This window comes from Eulemur rufifrons, chromosome 9, assembly GCF_041146395.1.
Source record: "Eulemur rufifrons isolate Redbay chromosome 9, OSU_ERuf_1, whole genome shotgun sequence".
NCBI lineage: Eukaryota > Metazoa > Chordata > Mammalia > Primates > Lemuridae > Eulemur > Eulemur rufifrons.
Window position 1 is genome coordinate 8,644,254 of NC_090991.1, and position 25,597 is coordinate 8,669,850.

A 25,597-nucleotide genomic window follows, 5' to 3' on the forward strand; every position below is an offset into this window, starting at 1 on the left:
AACATTTCCATCACCCCAAAAAGGCACCCCTACCTTCCCCTTACCCGTTTTCAGTCACTCCCCATTTCTCCTCAAATCCCTCAGCATTAGGCAACCACTAACATGCTTTGTCTTTATGGATTTGTCTGTTCCAGACATTTCATATAAATGGACTACTATGTGGTCTTTTGTGACTGATTTTCACTTAGCATAATGTTTTCAAGGCTCATCCATGTTGTAGCATGTACCCAGTACTTCATTTCTTTTTATTGCTGAATAATATTTCATTGTATGGATATACCATATTTTATTTACCTCTTCATCAGTTGATGGCTCTTTGGGTTATTCCCACTTTTTAGGAAATAAATAGTGCTGCTTAGATCCTTTGTGTACAGGTTTCTTTTTTTACTGATATTCATATAACATAAAATTAACCATTTTTTCAGGGTACAAAATTAACCATTTTAAAATGAACAATTCAGTGGTATTTAGTGCATTCACAATGTTGTGCAACCACCACTTCTATCTAATTCCAAAACATTTTCATCACTCTAAAATAAAATCCATACTCATTAAGCAGTTACTCCCCATTCCCTGCTTTCCGTAGCACCTGGCAACCACCAATGGGCTTTCTGTTTCTAGGGATTTACCTATTCTGGATATTTTGCATTAGTGGACTCATAGAATATGTGACCTTTTGTGTCTGGGCTTCTTTCACTTAGCATAATATTTTCTGAGGTTCATCCAGTTGTAGCATATATTTCATTCCTTTTCATGGCTGAATAATATTCTATTATACAGATATACTACATTTTGTTGATCCATTCATCTGCTGACTGACATTTAGGTTGTTTCCACCTTTTGGCTACTGTGAATGAGTGCTGCTGTGAACATTCACATGCACAGATTTGTTTTGAGAACCTCTTTTTAATTGTTTAGGTGGTCTATACATAGGAGTGGAATTGCTGGGTCATATGAACAATACATCTTTGAGAAGAGCAGGAGTTGGACTTTTAATGCACTCAGGAAGGTTTTTACAAAGGAAAGGACAGGAATTTCAGAAAATTGAGGGGAAGAAGCTGGGGGTGATGGTGTAACACGCTACACAAATGTAGTAATTGAAGCTAGTGTTTGTAGTTCACATATATCATGTCAAAGGATTTTACATGTCCCTGGGGAATTGGGCTGTTTAGATGTCCTTGTTATCCTCATTTTATGGGAAGAAAATTAAGGCAGAGCGATTTGAAGTAAATTCTCAAAGATACAAAACAAAAATGAGATTTCAAGCTGAGATCTTTAGTCGCTTATCTTGGTTTCACTGTCCTGTTATCTACCTTACTGGAGCAAACAAGGTAGCTGTGAAGTTAGTGCTAGAAACCCAGGAACTGGAGGAAGAAGACTACAAAGTTTCAGGAAAAGCAGCAGTTTTCTTCCGTAAGATCAGGGCCAAGGAAATAAACTCTGGGAGATAGCTTGTTTCCAGCTTCATGGTTATCTTCTATGATTTAGACAATGTTAATGTAGTTTAACATACCACACTTCTTTACAGAGAATTTTTTCTAAGGGAGGTGGTAGGCAATTCTTTTGTAAATTGTAGAGCACAGTTGGGAAAAAACCAGAAATGCTATGTTAAATCTCTTTATTGAGGATTGCTCAAGAGCGGAAAGGCCTCTATGGAAGTCATAGGGACCAACACGGACCGAAGACTAAACAAGATGGTGGCCGGTACAGGACCGCTCTATCTCGCCGGGTGAAACTCTATGGCAGAGCAGAGGCGTACAGTTTAGAGAAGTGAAGCCGAAATGGGCGGTAACACGACCACACTAGCGCGCTAGGAAGAGAGGAACGGAAAGAGATCTCTCGCGCATGTGTGAAACTGGGGGGAAGGATTCCAAGACAAGAGGCCCACCCCACAGCGCAAGTTTTCTGAAACGTGTGAGTTATCTAAGTCCAGTTAAAGCCAAAGTGGGGCGTTTCCTAGGACGCATGCGTTCTAGAAGACACAGTGGCGTGGTCTTTCAACGCCCGGCGTACAGGCGACGTCTGAGGTGGAAGGGGCGTTTAGGATTCCCTAAGCGCATGCGTTCTGAGACTGAGGCGTTTCCTTCAGAGGGTGTGGAGTGCAGGGATCTTTATTGCGCAGGCGTAATGACTGTCCGGTAGGGCGAGTGGTATACCAAGGGGAGGGAAGAGGAGGTTGAAGGGCTTAAAAAACCGGGTGCGCCTGCGCGTTGCCGACTAGTTGGAAGGGCTCGGGATTTGTGAGGGGCGGGATCACGTATGCGCGTCATTAGATGGGTAGGTGGGAGGGAGGGTGGAGCGCGGGGAGGGTCTATGCGCTTGCGCAGTGCGGGGGTGGAGGGCGGAGGAGATAGATAGCACGCTTGCGCGGCTGTCATAGGGCTGCTTGGTTGGTCAGTGGGGAGTCGGCGCCTGCGTACTAAGACCCGTGTGCAGCAGCGGCGGCGGCGGTAGAGGCGGCGGCGGCGGCGGCGGCGGCAGCGGGCTCGGAGGTAGCGGTTGGGCTCGCGGCGAGCGGACGGGGTCGAGTCAGTGCGTTCGCGCGAGGTGAGAGCTGGCAGGGCGCGCGTGCGCGGAACCTTGGCTTGGGCCTGGGAGGAGAGATGGAACTGCGCGGGGGTCGGGGAGGGGGCAGAGGGGAGCGGCGGCCACCGCCGCACGGGTTCGGTCCGGGAGCCGCGGGAGGTGCGGAGAGGCGCGGGAGCGCGCCCCGGTTGGCGCGCAGGGTGACGGTTGGGGCCGGCCGGGTGACGTTGGAGCGACGCAGGGCGGGGGACGGCGAGCCGCGAGGCCGCCACGCGGGAGAGGCCGCCAGGCGGCCACGCCGGGGCGAGGGCCAGGGGCCAGATCGGCTCGCCGGGACAAGTGTACCTGGTCCGCTGAGGACCGGGTGCCTTGCAGCCACGTGAGGTGGGGGAGGGGGCTGTTCGGTGAGAGGGCATGTTACGGGGGGGGGGGGGTGTTGGCGACCGGCGTGGGGGAGGGGAGGCGGCGTGGCTCCTGCTTGGCGCAGCCTTTGAGGAGGGGGCGGCCGCGGCACCGGAAGTGCCCCCCACGGGAGGCTGCCCTCGGGGTCGGAGGCCGCATGGCCGAAGGTGGACCGGGGCCGCATGGCAGCGCGGGGACCCCTCCCCCCAGGTCCCAGCCGCCGGAAGCCCCGACGGCCACATGGTGGGCGGGAGCCGGCAGCCCCCAGCGCCGGGAGACCTAGTCCTTGTGGGGGTCAGAGGGATCCTGGAATTTGAGGAGTGGGAGAAGCCGGAGGCGCAGATCTTGATCGCCCGAGAGGGCCCGCTGCAGGCATATGTTAGCGCTCCCCAATCTCATGGGCCCTGGAGCTTTCCCCTTATCCTGTGAAGTGAGGTGGCCAGCCAGGTGTAAGTGGCACTCTTTGAAGTGGGAGGCTGTAGAAATGGGGAAACTGAGGGCAATTGGACAGAAGCCCAACTCTTCTGCCACCCGGTACCGACAGCGTCTTAAAGTACTGGGCAGAGGAGTTTCCCACTGTGATATGGGCTCTTCACCTTGTCACCGTCTTCCTGTGGTATTTGCTTTGAGAGTTGCTAGGTTTTAGAGTCCTTAACTCTACCAGCCTGTATGATTTCTGCTACTTACTACTACCGACCTTTTGCTTTCATTTTATTGTCATTCACTACCCCCTATTCCCCCACTTTCTACAGACTGTACAGGCCCGGCCTGAAAAGCCGACAGGACAGATGCATCCTGGGAAAAGTGGGAGGGCCCTCCGGGAGAGGCTGGGTTCCTGGGTTCCCTTTGGGAACTGAGATCGAGGTGTTTGGTCGGGAATCATTTAGGAAATAACTTTACTTTCTCCCCTTGACTCCATCTGCAAGTGCATGTTGGCAAGGCGGGAATCCCCCAAAGAGGCCTTGCGGTTTCCTGTGTCAGTGACTGGTTTGTGTGTGGATAGGGGAGTGTAACAGATGGGTGGGGCCTTGTCCTCCGGTCTCCACCCTCCCCCCCATTAGCCACACCCTTTTGCTGGATCCTAGCTGCTCACCTAATTATAGCCTTGGCTATGTGTGGGGAAGAGGGGTGGTTTGGTTTCAGTGGCAAGTAACACCTGAGTCCTCCCCCCTCCCAGGAAGTAGGCCTTTCCTCATCTCTGAGATTTGGCATGCTAACTCCCTGGAGCCTTCCTTTCCCAAGCTACTACTTTAGCTTTCATTTTGGGGAGAAGACACAGTTATTCCCTCCTTCCATACACACACAGTTCTTAAGTATATTTGAGTCCAGTCAGTATTTAATCCAGGAACTGTGGCTTTATTTTACGTGGGTAATGGAATTAAAAGAGTTGGGAAAAATGAAGCAGTGTTTCCAGAGAGAAATGGGATAGATTGGAGGTCCTTTTAATCTCCATCCTTACGCCAGTTCTCTTCTTGGCTCTAGTTGGAATCGAAGCCTCTTAAAATGGCAGATGATTTGGACTTCGAGACAGGAGATGCAGGGGCCTCAGCCACCTTCCCAATGCAGTGCTCAGCATTACGTAAGAATGGCTTTGTGGTGCTCAAAGGCCGGCCATGTAAGATCGTCGAGATGTCTACTTCGAAGACGGGCAAGCACGGCCACGCCAAGGTTAGAATTTCACTTCCACATCTTGCCTTCCGCACACCTCCGGTATCCTGGGGGCTCCTGGCAGTGAGCTGCCATGAGTCCTGGCCCTTTACCTGCCTTTAGCTCTGCTTTTACTGTCTCATTCCTTTTGTTCAGCACTCAGCCCTTTGACACTACTACACCTGCTCCCCAGTCTTCAGCCTCTTCTGTGGTTACTCTTCCATCCCCTCATAATTCTCTGGTAGTCCCTCCATTTCTCCAGCTTTGTGCCAGTCTCTTCTCTTCGTGGGCCTTTATGCCCCAGCTATTCAGCTGTTCCTTCCTTATTCCTGGCTTTTACCTTTTTTGTTTCTCTTCCCTTGAGGCTTGTAGCTGCTCTTCGTTTCCATCATTCTTTCAAGGGTTTCTCCGTTCCTAACAAAGAATGCAGCCTTCCCCTGGAAGGATTCCAGTGTTAGCTCTGAGCTTTCAAATCACCTTGCTGCCCCATTCCCCAGTTCTAGCTTTCCCTTTGACTCTGATGTAGAATCAGACTGCCTGTGCTTGCCCCAGACCACTTTTCTTGGGTTCTTGACCCTCCATGGTTTCTTGGGTCTTAACATTCTTGCTGGTGCTTCCCTTGTCACTTCGGACTTGTTTTTCCCCCCAGATTTCAACCTGGTCCATTCTCGTTGAATTTCTTGCAATTTTGTTCCCTAATCAGTTTTTCTGTCTTCTGTTGACTTGACATTGATCTTGCTTATTCCTCAATGTTGAGATCCTTCTCTGTGCTCTTTTGGTTTCTTTATTTCCTAACTGCATAGTTCTTTCTAATCTCCCCCCTCCCAGTCCTTTTTTCTTTTCAGCTCTCTTCCTTTAACATTTTTCCTATTTTCCCCGCCTTTTCCCTTCTCCCTTTCTCATTTCCCAAGTTTTCAGCCCCTTGTCCCAGTGTTTGGAAAAGTCTTCCAAACTTTTTACCTAGACTCCTCCCGTTCCCCTGGGCATCTTGTTTGTCATTGTATTTTTGTCAAGGTAACTACTTCTCTGAACCTGCCCTACAGTTTTCCCTTGTGCTGTCAAACCCAATCTCAATGGTGGTCTTTTCGCCTCCGGTTTTTAAAAAAAGGTTTTAGTGTTTCTTTCATGAGTTGACTGATTCAATTTCAACTCTCCTGACCTTTACCCCAACAATGTAGTCTGACTTCCCTCACCAGCCAAGGACAAGTCTTTATCTCCTCCATCCTAGAGTTTGGTTGGGTTTCTCTTTGTGATGCATACATACAGGTTCACCTGGTTGGTATTGACATCTTTACTGGGAAGAAATATGAAGATATCTGCCCGTCAACTCATAATATGGATGTCCCCAATATCAAAAGGAATGACTTCCAGGTATGTAGATGGTCTGGATGAGGATGGGTTAGTGGTCTGTGTGGGGAAAACATGAATTGACCAGGAGAGCTTGTGCTGGGAGAGAGGAAGGAAATGGCAGGAGAGGATATTTGGTATTAGTAGTTTGCTGTCACCCCAGTTTGTCCGTCAGAACCTTTGCCCTCAGCCTACCTTCAGCTTCCTTCCCTGTCTGCCCCTAGCTGATTGGCATCCAGGATGGGTACCTATCACTGCTCCAGGACAGCGGGGAGGTGCGAGAGGACCTCCGTCTGCCCGAGGGAGACCTTGGCAAGGAGATTGAGCAGAAGTATGACTGTGGAGAAGAGATCCTGGTAAGGTGCTTCCCTCCCTTTTTTTTTTCTTTTTTTAACCTGAAGACCTTGTAAAGTATTATCGCCCCTCTTTTGTGCTCAGTTTGCTCTTTGTGCTTCTTCATCTGAGCCCAGACGTCTGCTGACTGTCCCCCTTGCTCCTCCAGATCACGGTGCTGTCTGCCATGACAGAGGAGGCAGCTGTTGCAATCAAGGCCATGGCAAAATAACTGGCTCCCAGGTTAGTGACAAAACTCCTCACCATCTCCCTTCAAGCACTTTGTTGTCCTCATTAAAGAGTTGCTCTATTCTTAATTGTTCCAGGCTTTCTGCCCCTAGCCTGCTTCTATCCTCCCATTCTCTTGCTGTTGAAGGTATTATATCCTGTCTTACATGGTTTCTCTCTCCTACCTAGGGTGGCGGTGGTGGCAGCAGTGATCCTCCGAGTCTGCAGAGGCCCCCTCCCCCAGCCTGGCCCGGCTCTGGCCTGGCCCTAGGCTGGACTCATACACAATTTATTTGACGTTTTATTTTGGTTTCCCCCACCCCCTCAATCTGTCGGGGAGCCCCTGCCCTTCACCCAGCTCCCTTGGCCAGGATTGAGCAAGCCATGGCCTTGGTGAAGCTGCCCGCCTCTTCTCCCCTCGCACTACAGCCCTGGTGGGGGAGAGGAGGTGGGTGCTGCTTGTGGTTTAGTTGTTTTTTTTTTTTTGTTTTTGTTTTTGTTTTTGTTTTTTATTCAATCTGGAATCAGAAAGCTGTGGATTCTGGTAAATGGTCTTGTGCCCTTCCCTACTCATCGCTGGTCTGGTCCCCTATTTCCCATAGCCCTTTACCCCAAGTACCACCCCCACAGACTGGGGACCAGCCCCCTCCCCTATTTCTCTCCCAAACCCCTTTAGATGGGGAGGGAAGAGGAGGAGAAGGGAGGGGACCTGTCCCCTCCTCAGGCATCTGGGAGGGCCCTGCCCCCATGGGCTTTACCCTTTCCTGCGGGTTCTCTCCCCGACAAATTTGTTAAAATCAAACCTCAATAAAACTACAAGTTTAATATGAAGCCCCCAACTCAGCTGCTTATTTGAATCAAATGGTTATTTGCTGAGTGGAATTTGCATTTGGAAAGCAGAAATAGATTGAAGTTTGCCACTGAAGTCATTGTAACCTACTGTCTCACTCTGATTTGCTGTGGACCTGCCAGCCATCCCCCCACCCTCCAGGCAACCTTGGCCTATTCCAAACAGTTGGAGAGTTGGAGGCAACACAAACAGCAGCAGCCAGGGGCAGTGACAGGTAGATTTTATTGGCCTGGGACACACAGGAGGGGGCACCATAACCCATGGTGGGGTGGGGGTTGTGAGGTTGAGGATATAATCTGATGGTCACTTGTGGTAGAATCTTGGGTTCTGGCTGTGTTGGATGAAGGGAAGCCGAGGGCCAGGTTGGCTGGTAGCTGCAAAGCCCGACTGGTGGTGATGGTGACAAAAGAAAGGCTTTGTCAGCAGACACTCTCCCTTCCACTTAATACCCTTACTGATAACCACCACCAAGGAGGAAGGGAAAACCAGATGGTATGGGCCACCTGTCCTACCTAATCCTGTTTTCCTGGCAGCACAGAGATTACTATCCTTACCTTTCCTGCTGGTTGCATCTGCACAGGGAGCTGAGGGGAGGCAAGAAGTCCAGGGGCTGGATGCAGAGCCTGCGGGTGCATGGGGCGCAGGGAGGACTGCAGAGAACAGAGTCAGGACCTGAGGCATACTGGGGACTCCCCCTCGCATGGCCCTAAGCATGACCTCCCAAGGTTCCATACTCACTGAGTCAGAGAATCCAGTCTGCTGGTTAGCATGCTCCATCTGCTTTTGCAAGGACAAGGCACCACCAGGCTGGAGGAACCCTAGGTGGAGGAGGTTATGTGAAGTGAGTAGAGAATGAGACAAGGAGGACCCATGGAGCTAGGGCTCCTGCATGGGGTATTGTCACCTGTCTGGGTGGGCTGAAAGTGGCCATGCACGGCATAGGGCTGTGGCTGTGGCTGAGATAGGTACTGCACTGCAGGAAACGCTGAAGGTGCTGAGAAAGGCAGGAGGCACAGAGGTCAGAACCTCCTTTTGCTCTATAACATTCTTCCCTCTGGGCTTTGAGGAAACCCCCCCTTCCTCATTCCATCACTTACCTCTGAGCTGCTGACTAGGACTGTAGGCTGGCTGTGTGGGCCCATAGTGAGGTGGGGGCTGAGCAGTCCCATAGGCGCCACCTGGGCTGCCTTGGAATTGCCCATGCTCTGGGGTCCCCGTGAAAGCAGCTGCTGAGCCCACGTAGTGCCGGGTCTAAGGAAGGGAGAATGAGAACTCAGTCTGCAAACCCCTTGAGAGCAGAAACCCGGTGACTTGTGTATATCTCTATACACCCCGTTTTCCCCCATGCAGTAAGTGCTTGGGTGGAAGCAGTAGAGAAAAGCAACTGGGGCTGGACATCCAATCCTACTTCTCTCACCGTAAGCACTTGGGGTCCAAACATCTGTTTAGCTCTGTCAGCTGCCATGAGGGTACCTGGGCGATTGTGTCCTCCAGGGCTCCCTAGAAAGGGAGAAGGGCTTCAAGATGCTGAAAAGGGAGGCTGCAACCTCCAGGAGATGCCATTCTGTCAAGTGGTTTCTTCAGTCCTCACCCTGCATACTGAGGAGATGAGTTCCTGTGTGGACAGTCAAGCTCTGCTGGTACGCAGCTGATGTCAGGGTGGTCAGGTCACTGGCGTGAAAGGAAGGCAGGTCAAAGTCAAGGACAGGTGCCCTCTCCCTCTGTTAAACTGCAATTCTTTTTTTGTCATTTGATCCCAGTTCCACTTTGCCCCCATTTTAATCTTTAGCTCTCTGATCCCACCTCTGCTCCTTTCGCCTCCGTTTTTCTTCCTCGTGTAAAACCTTCTTGAGCTGCAGGAAAAGCTGGTGCTTCTCTTCCTGTAGTGCCAAAAGCTTCTCCTGCAACTTCAGAATCTGGGAGGTGGGGCGGGGCAGGGAGGAGAACATGAAGGCAGGGAGAGCCAAGGGAAGAAGTTAGAGCTGGGAGAGATCAAGGGATTGCTTACTTGCTCCTTGGTCTCCTCTAGTGACATTCTCTCTTCCATCTCCTTTTTCTTCCTTCTCTCTTGTTCTTCTTTCATCTTCTGTTCCATCATCTTGTCCACCTCTTCTTCCTCTGGAGAATCAGGCAGTATGGGGAAGTGGCAGGGTGGTGAAAATGATTCAAATGTTACAGACTGAAGACCATCAAAACTACTTATCCCAACATGCCTGTGTGCTCCTGGTAATGGCTCTTTCCCTCGAGGGGACAGGCTTCCCCTCGCTGCTACAGGGGGCAGGGAGAGGGAGGCTTTCTTAGGTGCTCTCCAAGGTCCTTCCCGACTCAAGGGTTCTGGAGCTTGGACCGTGCCTCTTAACTCCCGCCACAACGGGGCTGTTCATTCCCTCCTCTAGCCTCGGCCGCGGGCGCACTGGTCTGGCCGTGGGTGGAGGCCAGCCCTGGGACAGCGGAGCCATTCTGGGCCGTGTGTCCTCCCGTTTTGGCCTCAGCTCACCCTGCCGCTTGCGCTCCCGCTCCATCATGATGTGCCGGTGCAGCGCCCTGGCCATGGCGTTGGAAAGCTTGGGGCGCTCCAGGAGTGCAGGCATGGTGCTGCCGGGGGCGCTCGGGCCGTGGGCGCCCGGCTCTGTCACTGACTGCCAGACCTCAGACCGAGCCTGTGGGGAGGCGGGCGCTCAGGGAAGGACCGCGCCTGGCCGAGGCGGAAGCCCGTCCGCCCAGCCCGCTCGCCGCCCCGGTCACGCGTCCTGGGCGCCCGCCGCCCGGCCGGGCCCGCAGCCCCAGCTCCCCTGCTCGCGCGGGCGGCGCCGGGGTCCCTGACCCCGCGCCCCCGCCCCTTCCTCGCCAGCCCCGGCGCCGGCCCCCCCTACCCGCGTTCTCTGCGCTTTCTCCGCGGCCTCCGGCGCGCCTCGACCCTGCGTCACATCCGGCGGCCGGCCCGAATTCTTCCGGAGTCGCGGCGGCGGCCGCCGACCTCGCGGGTTGGGCGAGGGGAGAAGGCGGAAGCGCGCTGGGACAGGTGCCCGCGGCAGGGCACGCGGGGTCGGCTGGCGCTTTCAGCCTCTAACTTGGCCAAGCAGCGCCGGGGGACGGCCCAGGGGACGGCGGGCTCTGGGAGGGGCGCGCGAGACACACCGAGGCGGATGCTCTGAGACAGCGTTTATTGGCTCCTTAGAAATCAGAGTCAGTAACAACTGTACAGAGGGGCCCCATCTTCCTTGCGCCCGCCCTTCCCCACTCCCGCCCGACGGCCCCCGGAAAAAGCAGCTTCATGTGGGCACAGGGGGAGACTCCTCTGGGATTCACAGTAACCAGAAACAAAAACGGAAATAAATTAAGTGATAAAGGGGAGGGGAGTAACAGGGAGTCGTGTTCCCCAAATCAGTGCATGAAGAGGGGCACCCAGGGCCCAGAGCTGGGCTCCCCCAAGCTCCCTCCTATCAGAGGGAGTGTTCTGGGTCCCTGGACGTGGAGATGTGCCACTTCCCACCTAAATCTGAGAGCCTGCTATGTGCTCCTGCGCATCTGCCAAGACGAGCACCTGTGCATGCCATGAGTTACTGGAATGAGGTGGAGGCAGTCGTCACTCAGAGTCCATGAGCCTAAAGCCCAACTGTGCTTGTAGTAGTGGTGTCTCACCCCTCATTCCACCCGTACCAGCAGGGCATAGAGGAGTGTGGCCCCCTTCTCCTTAGTGACCCATTCAAGTTCGGCTGGACTGAAGTGAGGGTCAGGAGGTTCTCCAAGGGCAGCAGAAGGGGGCCCAGGGGTGTAGGAGCCAGGGCGCACGCACACTTGGAACGCCACCTGAGCCTGGTGCGTCCGCTGGTATTTGGGGTCCCGGAATCTGTAAGACAAGAAGCAGAAATACGGGAGTGAGGCCTCTGGCCCATCAGCTCTTCCCCTTTGCTAACTCTGTTCCAACCACACAGGCCTTGCCGTTCCTAGGACATACTTCCCCACCCTATAGGAACTTAGCTCTGGCTGTTCTGCTGAAATGCTCTTCCTCCCAAAGCCTGCTCATCTACATCCTTTACTTGCTTCCTTCAAGCCTTTCCTCAAATCTCACCTTCTTATGATGCCTACCTACCCCGACTACCTATTTAATATGCCTGCTCCAATGCACTTCTCTTTCACCCCAATCTCCCTTTTCTTTGTTTCCATAGTACCTACGCTTTTCTTTTTGAGACAGTCTTGCTCTGTCGCCCAGGCTAGAGTGCTGTGCGTCAGCCTAGCTCACAGCAACCTCAAACTCCTGGGCTCAAGCGATCCCCCTGCCTCAGCCTCCCAAGTAGCTGGGACTACAGGCTCGCACGCCTGGCTAATTTGTTCTATTTTTAGTAGAGACGGGGTCTTGCTCTTTGCTCAGGCCAGTCTCGAACTCCTGACCTCAAGTGATCCTGCCTCGGCCTCCCAGGGTGTTAGGATTACAAGTGTGAGCCACCATGCCCAGCTAATACTTATGTGTAAACACCATAGAGAGACAAGGTGTAAGTTTCACAGGAGCTAGGTTCCTTCTTTTGCCCACCAAGATAGCATATAAGTGGTATTTGTTCAATGAATAAGTGAAGAAAGGGCTGAGGTGGAGACTGAGCAACTGGCACGACAGGGTGAGAAGAGAGGAGGGCAAATCACAAAGACCCCAGTGGCTGGCCTTGGGGCCTTCTCTTGGTCTGAGCCTCTGGAGATCTCTCCCCACCCCTCCCATGTACTCACTGCACTTTGGAGGCCAGGGTCTCGGCCCCAGCATATTGAAGAGAGGGGGAGAGCAGCACAGGTGGGGGCTGCTCTTCCCGAGGAGGTGCACAGTTCTCACCAGGCTCCTCAAACCCTACCCCAGGCTCTCCCTTCAATGGCCGGCAGCTCAGGATGGAGGCAGTGCCTGGGAGGAGAACTGGGTCAGGACAGCCTTTTTATTCCTCCCAGTGGCCCCCAGCAGGGGGGCCTACCCTGCCTTTGCCCGCTCCACAGTACCTGCTCCCAGCTCCCCTCGGTCTAGCACCCTCCGTACGGCTGCCACATTACTCCCATGATACGCCATGTGCCACTTCTTGGTTAGTGTCCCTGCCTCCAGGCGGGGATTCACCCTAGGAGGCGGACAGATAGGGCAGATAGGACAGAGGTCCCTGGCTCCCCAAGAGCATACCCTCGACAAGAAATTCTCTCACTTCTTCCATGTACCTTCTTGGGACCCCTCCCTGCAGCCCCTGCTTTCACGAGGGAACAAAGATCAGCAGGGGAAATGCATGACCCCTGCCCATACGTACCTGAGGTTAAACCTGCACCAGCCAAAGGGCAAGGCATATTCCCGGGGAGGCTCCCCTCGGCGCCTATGGGCCTCGTCTCCTCGCAGCTTCCGGCAAGACTCACAGTAGCACAAGCTACGCTTCGGTGGAGGCATGAAATAATCCTCTATGGGAGAGTGAGTAGCAGGCTTGGTGCTATGGCTCCCGCCCTGGGTCTCCACCGCGCCGCTGCACTCCAGCTGGTCTCCAGGGCTCTGAGCATGGCCCTGACCTGGCCCTGGGAATGAGGAGGGTTCTAGGGGACTGGGACTCACCAGGAAGCAGCAGCAGTTCTTGGAAACGGGAGCAAAGGGCATGGTACTCGCAGCTCTTTAGAGGGCTAGCAGCAGGCGGTGGACCCCAGCACACACTCTCCTTGATACCTAAGGGGGCAGAGGGGTACAGGTCACAGGAGCTGAGCTAGAAGTATGGGAGCAGGGGTGGGAGCAGGAGCCTGGTCCCTTTGGGCTGGCGCACCATCCACCATGTCTGCTTTCTCCATGTCCCCTTGGGTTCCAGCACTCTTTCCACTGGCAGCCCCTGGTTCAGGGCTCACGATTGTCACCTGCAGGAGAGAGGGGTGGTCAGCCGGAGCTTGGTCAGCCCCTAGGGCCTGCTGATCTCCTTACTAGATAGCCCTGTCTCCCAGGCACCCTCTCCTTCCCGCCCCCATTGCCACTAACCTGCTCACACTGCCCATAGAGGTCCACGAGTGCATGGCAGGGCTGGGGCACATCTGGAACAGCCACCCCCTGGTCCACCCCATTGACGTGGAGATGCAGCCCCCCAGAGCTGTCCAGCCGCAGTCCCAGGATGGTGCCTTCAGGACACGTGTCCAGATTTGGCCCAAACTTCTCACAGATCTAAGAAGAGAGACCTACTGTCTTCCAGAGGCCGGTCTCCCACCACAGCAGCTATCCCACCCTTTACTCTGCTGCAGGTTGCCAGTCGCTGGGCTTTGCTTCCAGGAGGGCCTACTGCCTAGGCCCTCCTCCCATTTCAATTACCTTAAACCCTCTTCCCTTTCTCCCGACTGTAACATTCTCAGTGGCAGGGACACAGGAGGCAACTGCAAGCCTGAGGCCAACCAGGGCATGGCACTCACACCCTGACCTGCCCACTACTGTCCCCCTTTTGGCCAGCCCCTCCCTACTCAAAGGCCTGGCCCTCCCCTTCTCTCCGGCTCCCTGCTCACCTTGAGACCGTTGTGGAAGACCCCGTGGCCCCGCAGCAGCCAGGCTGCCCGTTTGAGGGCACAGGCAGAGGCAGGGAAGTTGAGCCTCTCGGGCGGGCAGGTGATAACTCCCAGGACAAGGGAAGATGTCCACTGTCGGTTCAGGAAGTCTATTCGCACCTAAGGGAGAAGAAATTACTCCACAATCATGGCCTCCTGGGAAGAGCCAGGCTCCTCACCCCAGCCAGGCAGGGAACGTGGCATCTCCCAGAGTGTGGCTTGAAATGCTGTCCTTTCTGATGCTTGGAAGGAATAAAAACTGCAAATTCAGTTGTTTCCTTCCCTTTCTGAGCCTGATCTTACTGTTGCCTCCATAAGAATTCTGGTCCCTAGGGGGGGCTTCCTTCCCCTGCCCAACTTTGACATGTTTCAGTTTGCAACAGAAAGTCCCCCTCCTCTGGAAAGCACCCCCTGTTCCCACGTACAGGATCAGGCATCTCCCTGGGACTCCTCCAGCTCCTCCCTACGGCTGCCCTCACCTGTCACCAGGTGGGGACTTTATGGTAACTGATTTACAACCCCCATTACAGGGTACAAACAAAAGCCGAGGAAGCTCATCCAGGTGGGTTCCTGCCTTTTTTCTCCACCTGAAAAAGCCTTTCTCCAAGAGGGTTGGCTCTGGGCCACCCTGGAGCGAGAGGAGCTGGGGCTAAGGAGGCAGAGCCCACCTGGACCAGCAGCTGGGGCACCAGGGGCTGGCTGATGACAACAATGCCTTGATTGTAGCTGGCCACCCGAGTGGCCGTACGGTTCCCATTGGACAAGAGGATATTCTTCCCGTGGTTCTCCAGGAACTCAAGGGCTGTGGGCATAATACCCACCTGATTCTGGCCCTGCTGTGGAGGAAGAGGTTGAGCTGCATGGGTTGCCAATGCCAGGCCCACCCCACCCCAGTGGGGTTTACACAGAGCTTGTGCCTCCACTGGACAATTAGAGAACCCAAAACAGGCCTGGCACCCGGTGGCCCACCAATTGCCCATCCGTGTGCATGGCAGGCCCTGCTGCAGCCTCTTACTTCCAGGCCATGCTCCTCGCCCTCATCTTCCTCCTCGCCCTCACTGCCAGTGTCCGAGCTGGGGGAAGGAGGATGGGTGCCTTCTGGCTCCTCCAGCCTTGTGGAACTGACAATAGACACACTGCGTACTGGCCCGTAGAGATCCAACACAGCCCACACATTCTGCAGGCACACAAGACCCAGGAAGTCAGGGATCAGCAAAAGACCTCAACCCCACTCCCAGAACCCAAGGAAGCACTTAGGTCTACCTTGGCAACGCCAGTGGCTGCAGGCCCCATATCCTCTCCATCTACCAGGATGTGCATTGTGTCATCTGCCCCCCGACGAATGCCCACACGGCTCCCCACCTAGGACCAAGGTGGGACAAGGACAGATGGTCAGCCCACCTCTCCCTGCCACCTCTACTCCCAACCCCTTCCCTGTCCCTGGAGCCAGCTGCTTCACCCCCAGCCTCTCTAGGTTCCGGCCATAGTTCATCCTCTGGAGCTGCCCATCACGCCTCACTTCACAGTTGGACACCATCCAAGTGGTCTTAGTCCGGAGCTCTGGCAGGGAGGGAGGCAGCCCCAGGCCACTGCCTGCTCCAGGGCCCATCTCCCCTGGCACTAGTGTAGTCAGCCCCAGCCGGAGGGAACCTGCCCACTTCTCATCCAGCTCCTCCACTTTCACCTGTGAGAGAGAAAACAGTAGCTGGCCCTGTGGTGATGGGCCTGGCAACCCCCTCTGTCACATCTCAATAACCCACCTCAAAGACTTCCTCAGCCTTGAGCTCCTTGGTGCTGAAAACAAGGCCATGAGCATAGCCAGCCGCACGTACTGCCCTTGTGCCATCCTCCTCCAGAGTGACATTTTTGCCACAAGTACTATGGAATCGGTGAGCCACGCCAGCCACTGTGGAAAGACGGCACCAGAGGAAGGGCTAGGATTGGAGCAGCAGGCTTCAGATAGGACACAAAGCAAGGTTTTCAAATAAAACTGAAGTAGACACAAAGGGCCCATCTGCCATTACTCCTCAGGGCCTCCTGACATCTCTTTTCACCACAGCACCAAGATTCATTCCCAAACCTGGTATGCCCAGCTTATGGCATCCTGGCCCCTTGGTGGCAGAGAAGTGTCCAGGCTCTGTGTGGCAGGTGTAACCTCCCCCACCCCCCAGGTTTACTGCTTGCCACCGTGGGCTGTTCCCTCCCTGTAGCCTACAGCTACCCAGCCAGCCATCTTTGAATGGCTTCCCTGACCTGGAAGCTGTACCCCTCAGCCTACATCAGACAAGCAGAGCCCACTTTCCCTCTCTGATGTCACACCTGGGGAGTGCAGGGGGAATGACTTCTCAGTGGCAGTGTTGCTGGTCGCCAGGCTGTTGTCCATGGGGCCAGTGGCACTGGTGATGGACACTTGGACGCACTGGCCATAGAGATCCACTACTGCATACACCTCTGGGTAGGAAAGGAAGGAGTCAGAAAGCTGGCAGCGTGGATGGCCTAAGCTGAGGGCGGCAGGTTGCAAGCCACAGAGTAGTCACCTTTACCCGGAGGCAAGCCTGAGCAGGCGGCGCCTTGGTCCTGGCCATTGATGAAGTAGTGCAGATCACCCTTGGCAGTTCGCATCATGCCAATTCGTGCACCTGTACCCAGTGCGTCCAGGTCACACCCATAGTTGTTGCGCATCGTGTTACCATCTTGCATGATGGCTGTGCCACTGAGGGGATGGGAGAAGAGGTGGATCAGCTTCCCAGCTTCATATGTCACACTAGCCCCTGCCCTGTAAGAACCTTCAGTGACTTGGACTGGGGTCTTGATCTAGGTCTGAGGCCCAATCCTATCTCCTTTGTCCTTGGGATCCCCCCAAGGAAAAGCAGGAACTACTCTAAGAGGAAGGAGATTAAGCCTTTGCAGGGCTGAGTGTGGCTTTCCATAATTGAAATGAGGCAGCCAGATCCCCTTAGTCTGCCACCACCCATGGCCATCCCAAGCCCAAACCCTGCTTCCCTGATGCCACCCAGCTCCACCCAATCCTGCCAAGGTGGCCCCAAAAGCAGGTAGCCCAACCTCAGCATCCATGTATCATAGTCAATGTCTGTCATAGTGTTGGGGAATTCCAGGTCTTCAGGCCGAATAGCAGTCACTCCTGGGAGGAGGCAGGGGTAAGTCAGAGCTAACCCCCTAGGCCACAGGCATCCCATACCCCCCAACACACACACAGATGCCCCCTCACCAGCCTCAATTGAGCCTGACCAGCGGTCCACCATCTTCTGAATGACAATTTCAAACAGCTCTCCATCCCGCAGGGCCCTGCCAAGAAAAGTGGTGATCAGGGAGGCTCTACTTGGGTGGCTGAGGCTGGGCAGTTATAAAGTGGGGACATGAAAGTCCAGAGACTGACCGGTTGGAGATGACAATGGCGTCATTGAACTCGCTGCGGCAGTTGTGGCGAAGTGCAGTGCGGCCCCCATTAGTGATGACTGCATTACTGCCATGCAGCTGGTGGAAGCGCAGGTCGGAGCCCCCAGCCCCTGAAGAAGGGGAGCTTGGAGACACTTGGTTGTTCCCCTCTGGGAGTGGTTCAGGGACTGGAGGCACCTCTGCAAGAGAGACACCACCCATTAGGTCTCCAGGTGTTTCTAAGGCCTCCCAAGGCCACCCTAACCCCCCTGCCACAGCCCAGCCCGGCCCTCACCCACGTCATCCACAATGGTGGCCTGGGCCGCCTGGCCGTAGAGATCCACAACAGCATAGACACCCGGGGGCACATTCCAGGCAGCAGGGCCCTGCGTCATTCCATTGACAAAGAAGTGGAGAGTTCCGTCCTCCCGCCGCACCACACCTACCGTGTCCCCTGCCTTGGAAGAAGGCGGGGCTGGAGTGAGGAGTCAGGCAGAGTTCCTGCCTGGGTTGGTCCTCCATCAGCCCCACCTCGCCCGCCTCCCCTACTGCTGTGAGCAGGAGGTACAGCCACTCTCCCACCTTGAGGCGGTCCAGGTTGTGCCCATATTCATCTAGGATGGTTGTCCCGTTGTGCATCACCCCATTCCCAGTCATCATCCAGGTCCCTAGGGGGACAAGGAGTGGCAGAGGGCATGAGGGGGAATGCAGGGCTCCTCTCCTTTATATACGGTCCCCACATTACTCCCCCGAGCCCATAGCCCACCTTGCCTTTTCTTTGACAGCCGGCTTTCTTCCCTGAGCAGGATAAGAAAACTCTGCAGTTCCCAAGCCAGCCACAAGCACTACCCACATGGCACTCCCCAGCCACTGAATGAGTCATCACAAGTGTGACAAGTGAAAAAGGGGCTGGAGAACAAGTGCCAGGGATTCAGGGACAGTCCTCCCTAAAACTCTGTCCTGGCCTTGCCCTTCTTGGCAACTCACCAGAGCGCAAGTTGGTCATGGTGGAAGGCAACTGGAGGTAGGCAGGGTTATGGGTGGTGACACCAATCTCAATGGAACCAGCCCATTTGTCCACCATCTTGTCAATGCGCACCTGGAACACCTCTCCATCCCGCAGGGCTCTGCTGCTCAGTACCACGCCGTGATTGAAGTCATCGGTGGCACTAAGGGCACAAAAAGCGGGGATTTAGATCCCTAGTACACACTCTGAGTATGCCAAGGCTTAGCCCAGCAATGCCCACCAACACCCACTGCCCAACCCAACAAACTAAACCTCAAACTCCAGGAGGTGCCCAGCTTTTCTGTCCAGGGCTCCCCAGACCACCCTTTGCCTCCGCTTTCCCGCCCTCCCCCCCCAATCCCATTAGAACCCCTTCTGCAGGCTTCTCCCCACCCCATGGGCCATACTGGGGCCTCAGGGCAGTGCGTCCCTCGTGGGTGATGGCTGCCTTCTGCCCACAGTTAGGGTGGAAGAGCAGGCGCTCAGGTTCTGCCTGGGCAGCAGGAGCAGCACGGCGGAGAGCGCCCTCTGGGGACAGCGCCCGCAGGATGGCATTGTTCCGGCGGAGACGGTCGCTGTGGTTGTTGTTGTGAACGATGGTCACCTTCACTGCCATCCCGTACAAGTCCACCACACCATACACCACTGGGGGTGTCAAAGGGGTAGCCACTCCTGTGGCAGTGGAAGGTGCAGGGGTTTCGGTGGGATGGGGATAATGAGGGGAAAAGAGTCAAACACAGGCAGACCAAGCACCAAAAAGGGGCAGAAGGATGAGGTAGAGTCCCCTGTCCCCACCCCCACTGAGAGCCCTGGCCCAGCAGCCCTCTCTGAGCATCCCTTACCCTGATCAATGCCATTAATGAAGAAGTGCAGGGCAGAGTTGGACTTCCTCGTGAGGCCAATGTGGTCACCCTCCTACTTAAAGCAGAAAGATAGCTCAGTTTGGAATCTTCCACAGCCAGGGTCCAGAGCAGTCCTGGGGCCTTCCCACCACCTCATTCCACAAAGGAACAACTCTAAAAGGTGTTTATGTAAGTCTCAGACCACCCTGGAGGACAGGTAGGACAGGTCTTGGATCCCTGTTTTCCAGGCATGACAACTTCTACATTTCCTGAATGCTCAATGCAAGTCAGGCACTAAGTTAAACTATCTCACAAGCATCGATTTCTTAAATCTAAGTCTATAAAACAGGTACTGCTAGTAAGCTCATTTTAGAGATTAGGGGGAGAAAAAAGCAACCAAAGAGGGTAAGCATCTGGCTTCAGTTCACCATAAACATAAACAGCCAAACAGTAAGAGGAATTGAACCATCTGACTCCAAAATCTGAGCGCTTAACTGTTGGGAAACCCTGCCTTCTCAGAAAAGATAGAGATTTGCTTGCTCTAGGTTAGAGACAATGACTGGTGGTGCCCAGGCAGGGACACAGAGTACCTGTGGCTGCCCTGGGGAGCGGCCTAAGGCGCTGAGCCTCACCCTCACCTGCAGCTCATCCAGACTGAATTCACAGTACTCCCGTCGGGTGCCCTTGCCGTTGGTCAGGATGCCACAGCCACTCATCATGATAGTGCCTGAGTGAAGGTGGACACCCTGGTTAGGAACAGGCTTCCTTCCACTCAGCAATCCCAAGCCTGCATCCCTACCCCTACCCAGGGCTGGTACCTGACTGGAGGTTGGTCATGGTGGCCGGGTACTCCAAACTGTTGGGGTTATGAGTGGTGACACCAATCTCGATGGAGCCTGACCACTTATCTACGAGCTTGTCGATACGGATCTGGTGTTAAGTGGCAGCAGAAAGGAAGAGCAGGGAACATATTAATGCATGCAAAGGAGGGACCCTCAGCCCTTGGTTATTCCCCAAGCCCACCCTCCCAGCATCAAGAGTTGAGCCCCATCTTTAGCTCCTAGGGGCGAGGCACCAGCTGGACCCCAGGATCTTGCACACCTCAAACATTTCATTGTCCCGAAGTGGGCGGTTGGTCATGACAACCCCATTGTTGAATTCATCCAGGGGCCGCCGGCGCTCAGCTGTCTTATTATTGTTGCTTAGTTTGATGAGGGTCCCACACTTCTCGTGAAAGAGTAGGGCGTCATTGGAAGTGAGGATGGGTGAGGTGGCAGCACCACTAGATGCCAGCCCATCCCCTCCCGGTGGGGAGCTCAGGTTCACATTCAGGAGCCCCCCGTTGTAGGCAGACAGGATGGCGTTGCTCACCACCTCAGACAGCTCCATGCTGGCAAAGTCTACAGCAGCAGAATGGAAGGAAGCAGGGATGAGGCTCTATGCCCTCAGATTTGGTGCCTCTCTTCCTACCCGTCTCCTGAGGTCCCTCCCTCATTTCCCACTCCCCTTCCCAGGACCTCCCCAAAGCCCTCACCATTATGCGACTCAAGGCTGTTAGGAAACGTCTCCGGCCGGGCCTGCGCTTGGGACACCATGAAGGCTGGGAACCAGGTGGGATGGGAGGGGAGTAAGGGTTCAGTCCCTGCTTCAGGGCCCACAGCCAGGAGACCCCATCCTCTTATCCCTGCTCTCCCCTTCAACAGACTCAGGGGTCTGAATGGCCCTGCCCACACCCAGCCTCTCTTGTCACTGCATTTCCCCCATTCCGTCAGCCATGCCCTCTGCCCCACCCCTCCACCACTCCCCTAGCTGTGTTCTCACCTTCATCCCCAGAGGTCCCCTGTTCAGCCAAGCCAGAGTCTTCAGGGGGGGCCGAGGGCTCGAGGGGAGGTGTGGGGATGGGAGTAGGGGGGCTGAAGCCTGGCTCAGGGGGTAGCACGGTGATCTGGGTGCACTTGCCATAAAGGTCCACGACGGCCCAGACACGAGCAGGCAGGCCTGTGGCGGCCACACCACAATCCCGCCCATTCACCCAGAGCCGCAGCTCCCCAGCAACTGTACGTTCCACGCCCACACGGTCCCCTTCGCCAAGCTGGTCCAAATCCTGACCATACTCCTCCAGCACAGAGCGTCCATCTTTCAGCACCGAGCAGCCGGACACTACCCACGAGCCCCCCTTCAGCCCCGTGGCACTGCTTGGGAAGTCCAACACACTAGGGTCCAGCGCCGTCACCCCAATCTCGATGGAGCCACTCCAGGAGTTGACCTGGGATGGGGTGGAGAACAGAGGCTCAGGATGGGCCACTTCACATTCCACAGGCCACTGTGTCTCAACTTCTCAGACAGCTAACCGGCTTTCTATCCCTCTTGGGACGCTAATCCAGAGATGCAGATCTACGGTAATTTTCTGGACTCCGTCTCAGTAATGATTTGGGCACGTTTTCCCCTAACAACTCTACTCTACACTCAGTGTTTGCTACACCACTCCTTTCCCGCCCAAGCAGGCTAAATTCCCTGGTTCCAGCCTCTTGCCTTCTCTAACTTCTCTGGTCTCTATGGCTCTCCAACCACCCAAATTCACAGGCTTCCTCTGCCCATATCTCTTGCTCCTGTATATCACACTCTTCCCTGGGTCTAATTCTCTTCTAGGCCCAAGTTCCACCCAGATTCACGCTCCTCCCAAAATCTTTCTTTGAGAGCCTGGCCGCTTCACCGAATTACACACACCTCCCTCGCCCTAAGTATTTCTCTTCACATGTCTTCCTGGCTCTACCTGTGAGTTTGTCCTTCAGTGGTTTGTTCTTTCCTTGGTATCTCTGTTCTCTTTCCATCACATTTCTGACATCTCTTCATCCTCCATGCCCAAGAAATTGTTCCAGGAGGTCTGTTCCCCAGCCATTCTAATCGGTGAGCCCCCATATCCCTTCCCAGCTTCTGGGTCTTGAGTAAAGTCAAGTTCTCCATGTCTCCTCAGACTGACTGTGTCTGCTTCATCCTCACTTCCCGCTCGTCACCTGGTACTTTACAGTCTGTCGGTTCCCCCTGGGTACCCCGTGATGTGCGTTACTCTGACTGGCCTACCCCGTCTCCCTCCTGGTCCCCTCCCACCACCCTCCACATCTCGGTTCCGCGGCCCCAGCTCTGCACCTTGCGGTCGATGCGAACGGTGAAGACGCGTCCATCGCGCAAGGGTTCCCGGCTCAACACCAGCCCGTGGTTAAACTCCTGGCCCGGCTGCTGCCGCCGCGCTGTACGTCCACAGGCCGACAGGCTCACCAAGCGCCCAGTGCGCGGGTGCAGCTCCCCGCCGCTGCCGAGAGCCCCGGTGGACCCGGGTCCTGGGCCGCCCCCGCCGGGGCCCCCACCCCCGCCCGGCCCCGGCCCAGGGCCTCCCCCAGACCCCCCACTCCCACCCGACCCCGCCGCCATCGCCGCTGACACGGGGGCCGCGCGACAGCCGCGCTTGGCGGCACCGTGGCAACCGCGATGGACAGACACCCTGAGGGAATACGACCGGGGGCTGGGGCCAGATATGATTTACGGCACTGCCGGGCAAAGAAGCTGCCCGGGCTAGGAAACTAAGGACTACTACGGTGGGAACAGAAGGACGACGGGGTCGGGGAGGCTTGCTTTACGGCACGGCGAAGTGACAGAGTGGCTCCGAGAGAGGTGAAGACTTGCGCAGGGAGCTTTTGCGACAGTGGAAGGAAGAAACGCCTGCCGCAGGCATCTTTACGACGGAGGGCGGCTGGAACCCAAGCACTTTCAGCTTTGCGACAGTGGCACCCACGACCCCGCCCTCGCCGGGAGTACTCGCTTTACGTCAAGGGGGGGTGTCTTCCCTTTAAGAAATAGGCTTCAAAGCGCTATGAGCCAGGTCTGGAGTACCCAGAGAAGAGAGGCGGTAGCTTTATAAGTGAAAAATCTCTGTTCTCCACACCACTGAGACCGGAAATGTCCTGCGACAGTGTCGCAATCTCTCCACTTTGTATCACAGCTCTCCTGGGAGGCAGAGCGAGTGGACTGTCGAGGGGAGCGGGAAAAGCTGATACTTCAAGTCCAGCCAAACCACTAGTTTTTAAAGCCACAAATAAAGAGTACAAATAAACCCCGACAAGCAATTTCAAGCAACGGCGCCGACGATCCCAAAAGATTCCCCTTAGGGCTGTTAAGCCCCCGACCCAACTCTGCGAAGCTCGCGGTTAAGTTGAAGGTCTGTGACATCACAATCAAGGCTTCTCACCCTCTGGTCAGGCCCCCTGGCTATGATTGGTTGATTTGGATGCGGGCGGTGATGAAGGAAAAGGGCGGGAACAAATAGCAGAGACAAAGAAAGTCTTTGGGTAGGACAAAAAGAAAAGGGGTGGGGGGTGGGGGGCCTCCAGCCTGAGGTCCCTATAAGGAGTCTTGATTCCGCCCACTGCGGCTCCACGGAGCAGAGGGGCGAGGACCCTGGCTTGAGTCCTAGTGTCCCCGCCCACCGCGGTGGGGGCGGGGCCTCGGGTGGGGCTACGTGGAACTAGGAGGCTGGGTGGGGTAGCTGAGAGTGGCCCCCTGGTGGGGCCATGGAGCAGCCCGAGGCTCTAGGGGCTGCTGGCCGCGTCAACCTGGAATCTCCTGGAGAGGCAACCAGAGGAGTGCCTGGAGGGGTTAGAGGAGTCGAAGCAGGCGCCGGGCAGCCCTCTGAAACAGTCTTGTTTCACGATTCTGGGGTCCCTCTGCACTCTGGGAGCATGATAGTTCGCAGTTCTGGTTCAAGCCGGCCCTCCGGGGGAGGGCCCAGTCAGCACCCTGGGGACGTTATGGGCCACAGCCTTGGGTCCAGCACATACCATAGCGGAATCAACCCCCTCAACCCTAGAATCAGTGTATTCGAGGCTTACAGCACCGGCTCTGGGGGGCCTGGGGTGAACAGCTCGGGGTGCAGTCCGCAGTCTGGTTCAACTTGCTTGCACCCCAACACCTCCCAGGAGGACCGGCATCGGAGCATCCTAAAAAAGAACAGCTCCATCTCGATGCAGAAACCCTCCACTGCGGAGAAGGAGCAGCCCAGCTCTACTAGCAGGTGGCCCAAAGCCGGGAGGGAGGGGTTCAGGACCCTGGTGGGTCAGAGCCAGAAAGGAAGGGGAGAAGTCCTGAGAACTAGAAGTTAGAGTAAATAAGTGCAATCGCTGCTCTCCCAAAGGTTCCAGGCCCAGCCTCTGACTCCATCCCCAGCCTCTACAAGGGGGTGTAAGAAAAGTTTTTTGAATGACTGGAAGAATGAGAGAGGGCTATGAGGAAGGGATTACTAGAAGTTCTCTTCCCCGTTTTCTGTGTCATCCTCCCATGCTAGGAGAAAGTCTCAGCGCTGGGATGAGATGAACATCCTGGCCACATACCACCCTCCTGACAAGGACTACGGATTTATGAAGGTGGACGAGCCCAGCACTCCCTACCACAGGTGGAACCCTCAGCCCTAACCCTTCAGCCTGGACTCTTCTCTATTGGAAGGAAACAAGTGGAGAAGGCAGAGAAGCCTTAGGGGCTAGATACTGCCTGATGCCCCTCCCCTGCTTCCCCTTCCTCTGCAGGCTGGAGGACAGTTCTGAAGACCTCACCGCTGGGTCCTCTCACACGGTGACTCCTGAAGCACTGGCAGAGAAGTGAGAGTCCTCCAGAGAGAAGTTGGGGTGTCCAGCTTGGCCCCATCTACCACCTGCCCCCATTGTTGTTCTCTCCCTTTGGTGTCCTCAACTAGTTTCCCTCCCCTTCAGGTTTGCAACAATGGATGATTTCTGCCCCAAGGTCCTCCAGTATGGTGATAACAGAAGCTCAGGATCTCCAAACAATGTTTCCAGGAAATGTGAGATGAGGATTGGGGGTCGAATGGAAAGGGAGGTGGAGTGCACTTTCAGCAGGAGCCTGGTGGGAAAGCCAAGCTCTCACGATGGTCCACAGACTCCAGTGATTTTCACAAGCACCGCAAGGCACACTACAATGAAGGGAAGTTCCTCAAGGCTCAGAAAAACCAGCCCTTGGATGATGACAAGGACAGCAGTGGGGGTAGTGCCAGTATCAGCAGTGGCAGTCAAGGTGTGATGCTGACCCCAGAGCCCAGGCCTGTGCAGAGAGGCTGGGTAGGAGGACTGGCTAAAGAAGTCGAAGATGAGACTGACCTGGTGACCAGGAGCCCTATCATTGAAGTCACAGGTTAGCTGTGGTGGGGCACCAGGGACTCAAGGGAATGGTAGTTCAGAAGTCTACATCATAGTCTGTCTTCCTCGGTGAGCATCAGGCCAAGGTCTTGCTGCCTGGCAGGGAAGAAATGCTGGGAGGTTGCCCCAGGAAGGAGTAGGGTCCCCACTCAAGATAGCCCCGGAGATGGTTGGCTGGTGAGAAACAGAAAGCTCAGGAGAATCATGGGGCATGGAGTGGTCCCTGAAGGTTTTCTCAGGTGGATGGTGTGAGAGCAGTAAATGAGATGAGGATCTGGGACTTGAGCTTCTCCGCTATGGT

The 25,597-nt window shown here is 55.3% G+C and overlaps 3 protein-coding genes across 10 annotated transcripts; 1 reads left to right on the forward strand and 2 right to left on the reverse strand.

Moving 5' to 3' along the window:
* The first annotated feature begins 1,796 nt into the window (after positions 1 to 1,796).
* On the forward strand, positions 1,797 to 7,322 carry EIF5A (eukaryotic translation initiation factor 5A). 5 transcript variants are annotated; one of them, XM_069483290.1, is made up of 6 exons: positions 1,797 to 1,914; positions 4,411 to 4,596; positions 5,842 to 5,946; positions 6,147 to 6,278; positions 6,425 to 6,498; positions 6,673 to 7,322. In XM_069483290.1, exons 1-5 carry the CDS (start codon positions 1,846 to 1,848, stop codon positions 6,485 to 6,487), a joined length of 555 nt encoding a protein of 184 aa, XP_069339391.1. In that variant the 5' UTR covers positions 1,797 to 1,845; the 3' UTR covers positions 6,488 to 6,498; positions 6,673 to 7,322. The 5 variants fall into 5 exon arrangements, with proteins under 5 accessions (XP_069339391.1, XP_069339393.1, XP_069339395.1 ...); XM_069483292.1 differs by lacking the exon at positions 1,797 to 1,914 and adding an exon at positions 2,410 to 2,547; XM_069483294.1 differs by lacking the exon at positions 1,797 to 1,914 and adding an exon at positions 2,766 to 2,910.
* A 214-nt stretch (positions 7,323 to 7,536) lies between these two features.
* GPS2 (G protein pathway suppressor 2) lies at positions 7,537 to 10,246 on the reverse strand. The gene is made up of 11 exons (XM_069483296.1): positions 10,207 to 10,246; positions 9,831 to 9,993; positions 9,342 to 9,451; positions 9,137 to 9,249; positions 8,925 to 9,004; positions 8,751 to 8,833; positions 8,431 to 8,584; positions 8,238 to 8,327; positions 8,072 to 8,151; positions 7,888 to 7,983; positions 7,537 to 7,720 (listed from the first exon to the last, which is right to left on the reverse strand). The coding sequence occupies exons 2-11, from the start codon at positions 9,922 to 9,924 to the stop codon at positions 7,637 to 7,639; spliced, it is 984 nt and encodes a 327-aa protein (XP_069339397.1). The 5' UTR covers positions 9,925 to 9,993; positions 10,207 to 10,246; the 3' UTR covers positions 7,537 to 7,636.
* A 232-nt stretch (positions 10,247 to 10,478) lies between these two features.
* NEURL4 (neuralized E3 ubiquitin protein ligase 4) lies at positions 10,479 to 22,551 on the reverse strand. Of its 4 annotated transcripts, none has more exons than XM_069481981.1 (29): positions 22,247 to 22,551; positions 20,921 to 21,365; positions 20,634 to 20,699; positions 20,201 to 20,499; positions 19,918 to 20,029; positions 19,738 to 19,826; positions 19,100 to 19,172; positions 18,665 to 18,929; positions 18,239 to 18,420; positions 17,834 to 17,919; positions 17,547 to 17,709; positions 17,253 to 17,451; positions 17,085 to 17,161; positions 16,919 to 16,997; positions 16,399 to 16,568; positions 16,175 to 16,306; positions 15,616 to 15,761; positions 15,315 to 15,539; positions 15,119 to 15,217; positions 14,871 to 15,032; positions 14,524 to 14,688; positions 13,817 to 13,975; positions 13,305 to 13,484; positions 13,099 to 13,186; positions 12,897 to 13,004; positions 12,604 to 12,748; positions 12,311 to 12,423; positions 12,053 to 12,218; positions 10,479 to 11,183 (listed from the first exon to the last, which is right to left on the reverse strand). In XM_069481981.1, the coding sequence occupies exons 1-29, from the start codon at positions 22,526 to 22,528 to the stop codon at positions 10,979 to 10,981; spliced, it is 4,680 nt and encodes a 1,559-aa protein (XP_069338082.1). In that variant the 5' UTR covers positions 22,529 to 22,551; the 3' UTR covers positions 10,479 to 10,978. The 4 variants fall into 4 exon arrangements, with proteins under 4 accessions (XP_069338082.1, XP_069338081.1, XP_069338084.1 ...); XM_069481980.1 differs by having other exon boundaries at positions 16,393 to 16,568; XM_069481983.1 differs by lacking the exon at positions 20,634 to 20,699 and having other exon boundaries at positions 10,515 to 11,183; positions 22,247 to 22,528.
* Positions 22,552 to 25,597: the final 3,046 nt, after the last annotated feature.

Coding starts and splice junctions, on each gene's coding strand:
- EIF5A (XM_069483290.1), top strand. CDS start 1,846: ATGTGTGAAACTGGGGGGAAGGATTCCAAGACAAGAGGCCCACCCCAC. Junction 5,947..6,146: donor TCAAAAGGAATGACTTCCAG/GTATGTAGATGG, acceptor GTCTGCCCCTAG/CTGATTGGCATCCAGGATGG. Junction 6,279..6,424: donor ACTGTGGAGAAGAGATCCTG/GTAAGGTGCTTC, acceptor TTGCTCCTCCAG/ATCACGGTGCTGTCTGCCAT.
- NEURL4 (XM_069481980.1), bottom strand. CDS start 22,528: ATGGCGGCGGGGTCGGGTGGGAGTGGGGGGTCTGGGGGAGGCCCTGGG. Junction 15,540..15,615: donor AGGCTGAGGAAGTCTTTGAG/GTGGGTTATTGA, acceptor TCTCTCTCACAG/GTGAAAGTGGAGGAGCTGGA. Junction 11,184..12,052: donor ACCCTGGCCTCCAAAGTGCA/GTGAGTACATGG, acceptor CTTGTCTTACAG/ATTCCGGGACCCCAAATACC.
- GPS2 (XM_069483296.1), bottom strand. CDS start 9,924: ATGCCTGCACTCCTGGAGCGCCCCAAGCTTTCCAACGCCATGGCCAGG. Junction 9,250..9,341: donor TAGAGGAGACCAAGGAGCAA/GTAAGCAATCCC, acceptor CCCACCTCCCAG/ATTCTGAAGTTGCAGGAGAA. Junction 8,834..8,924: donor TCATCTCCTCAGTATGCAGG/GTGAGGACTGAA, acceptor CTCCCTTTCTAG/GGAGCCCTGGAGGACACAAT.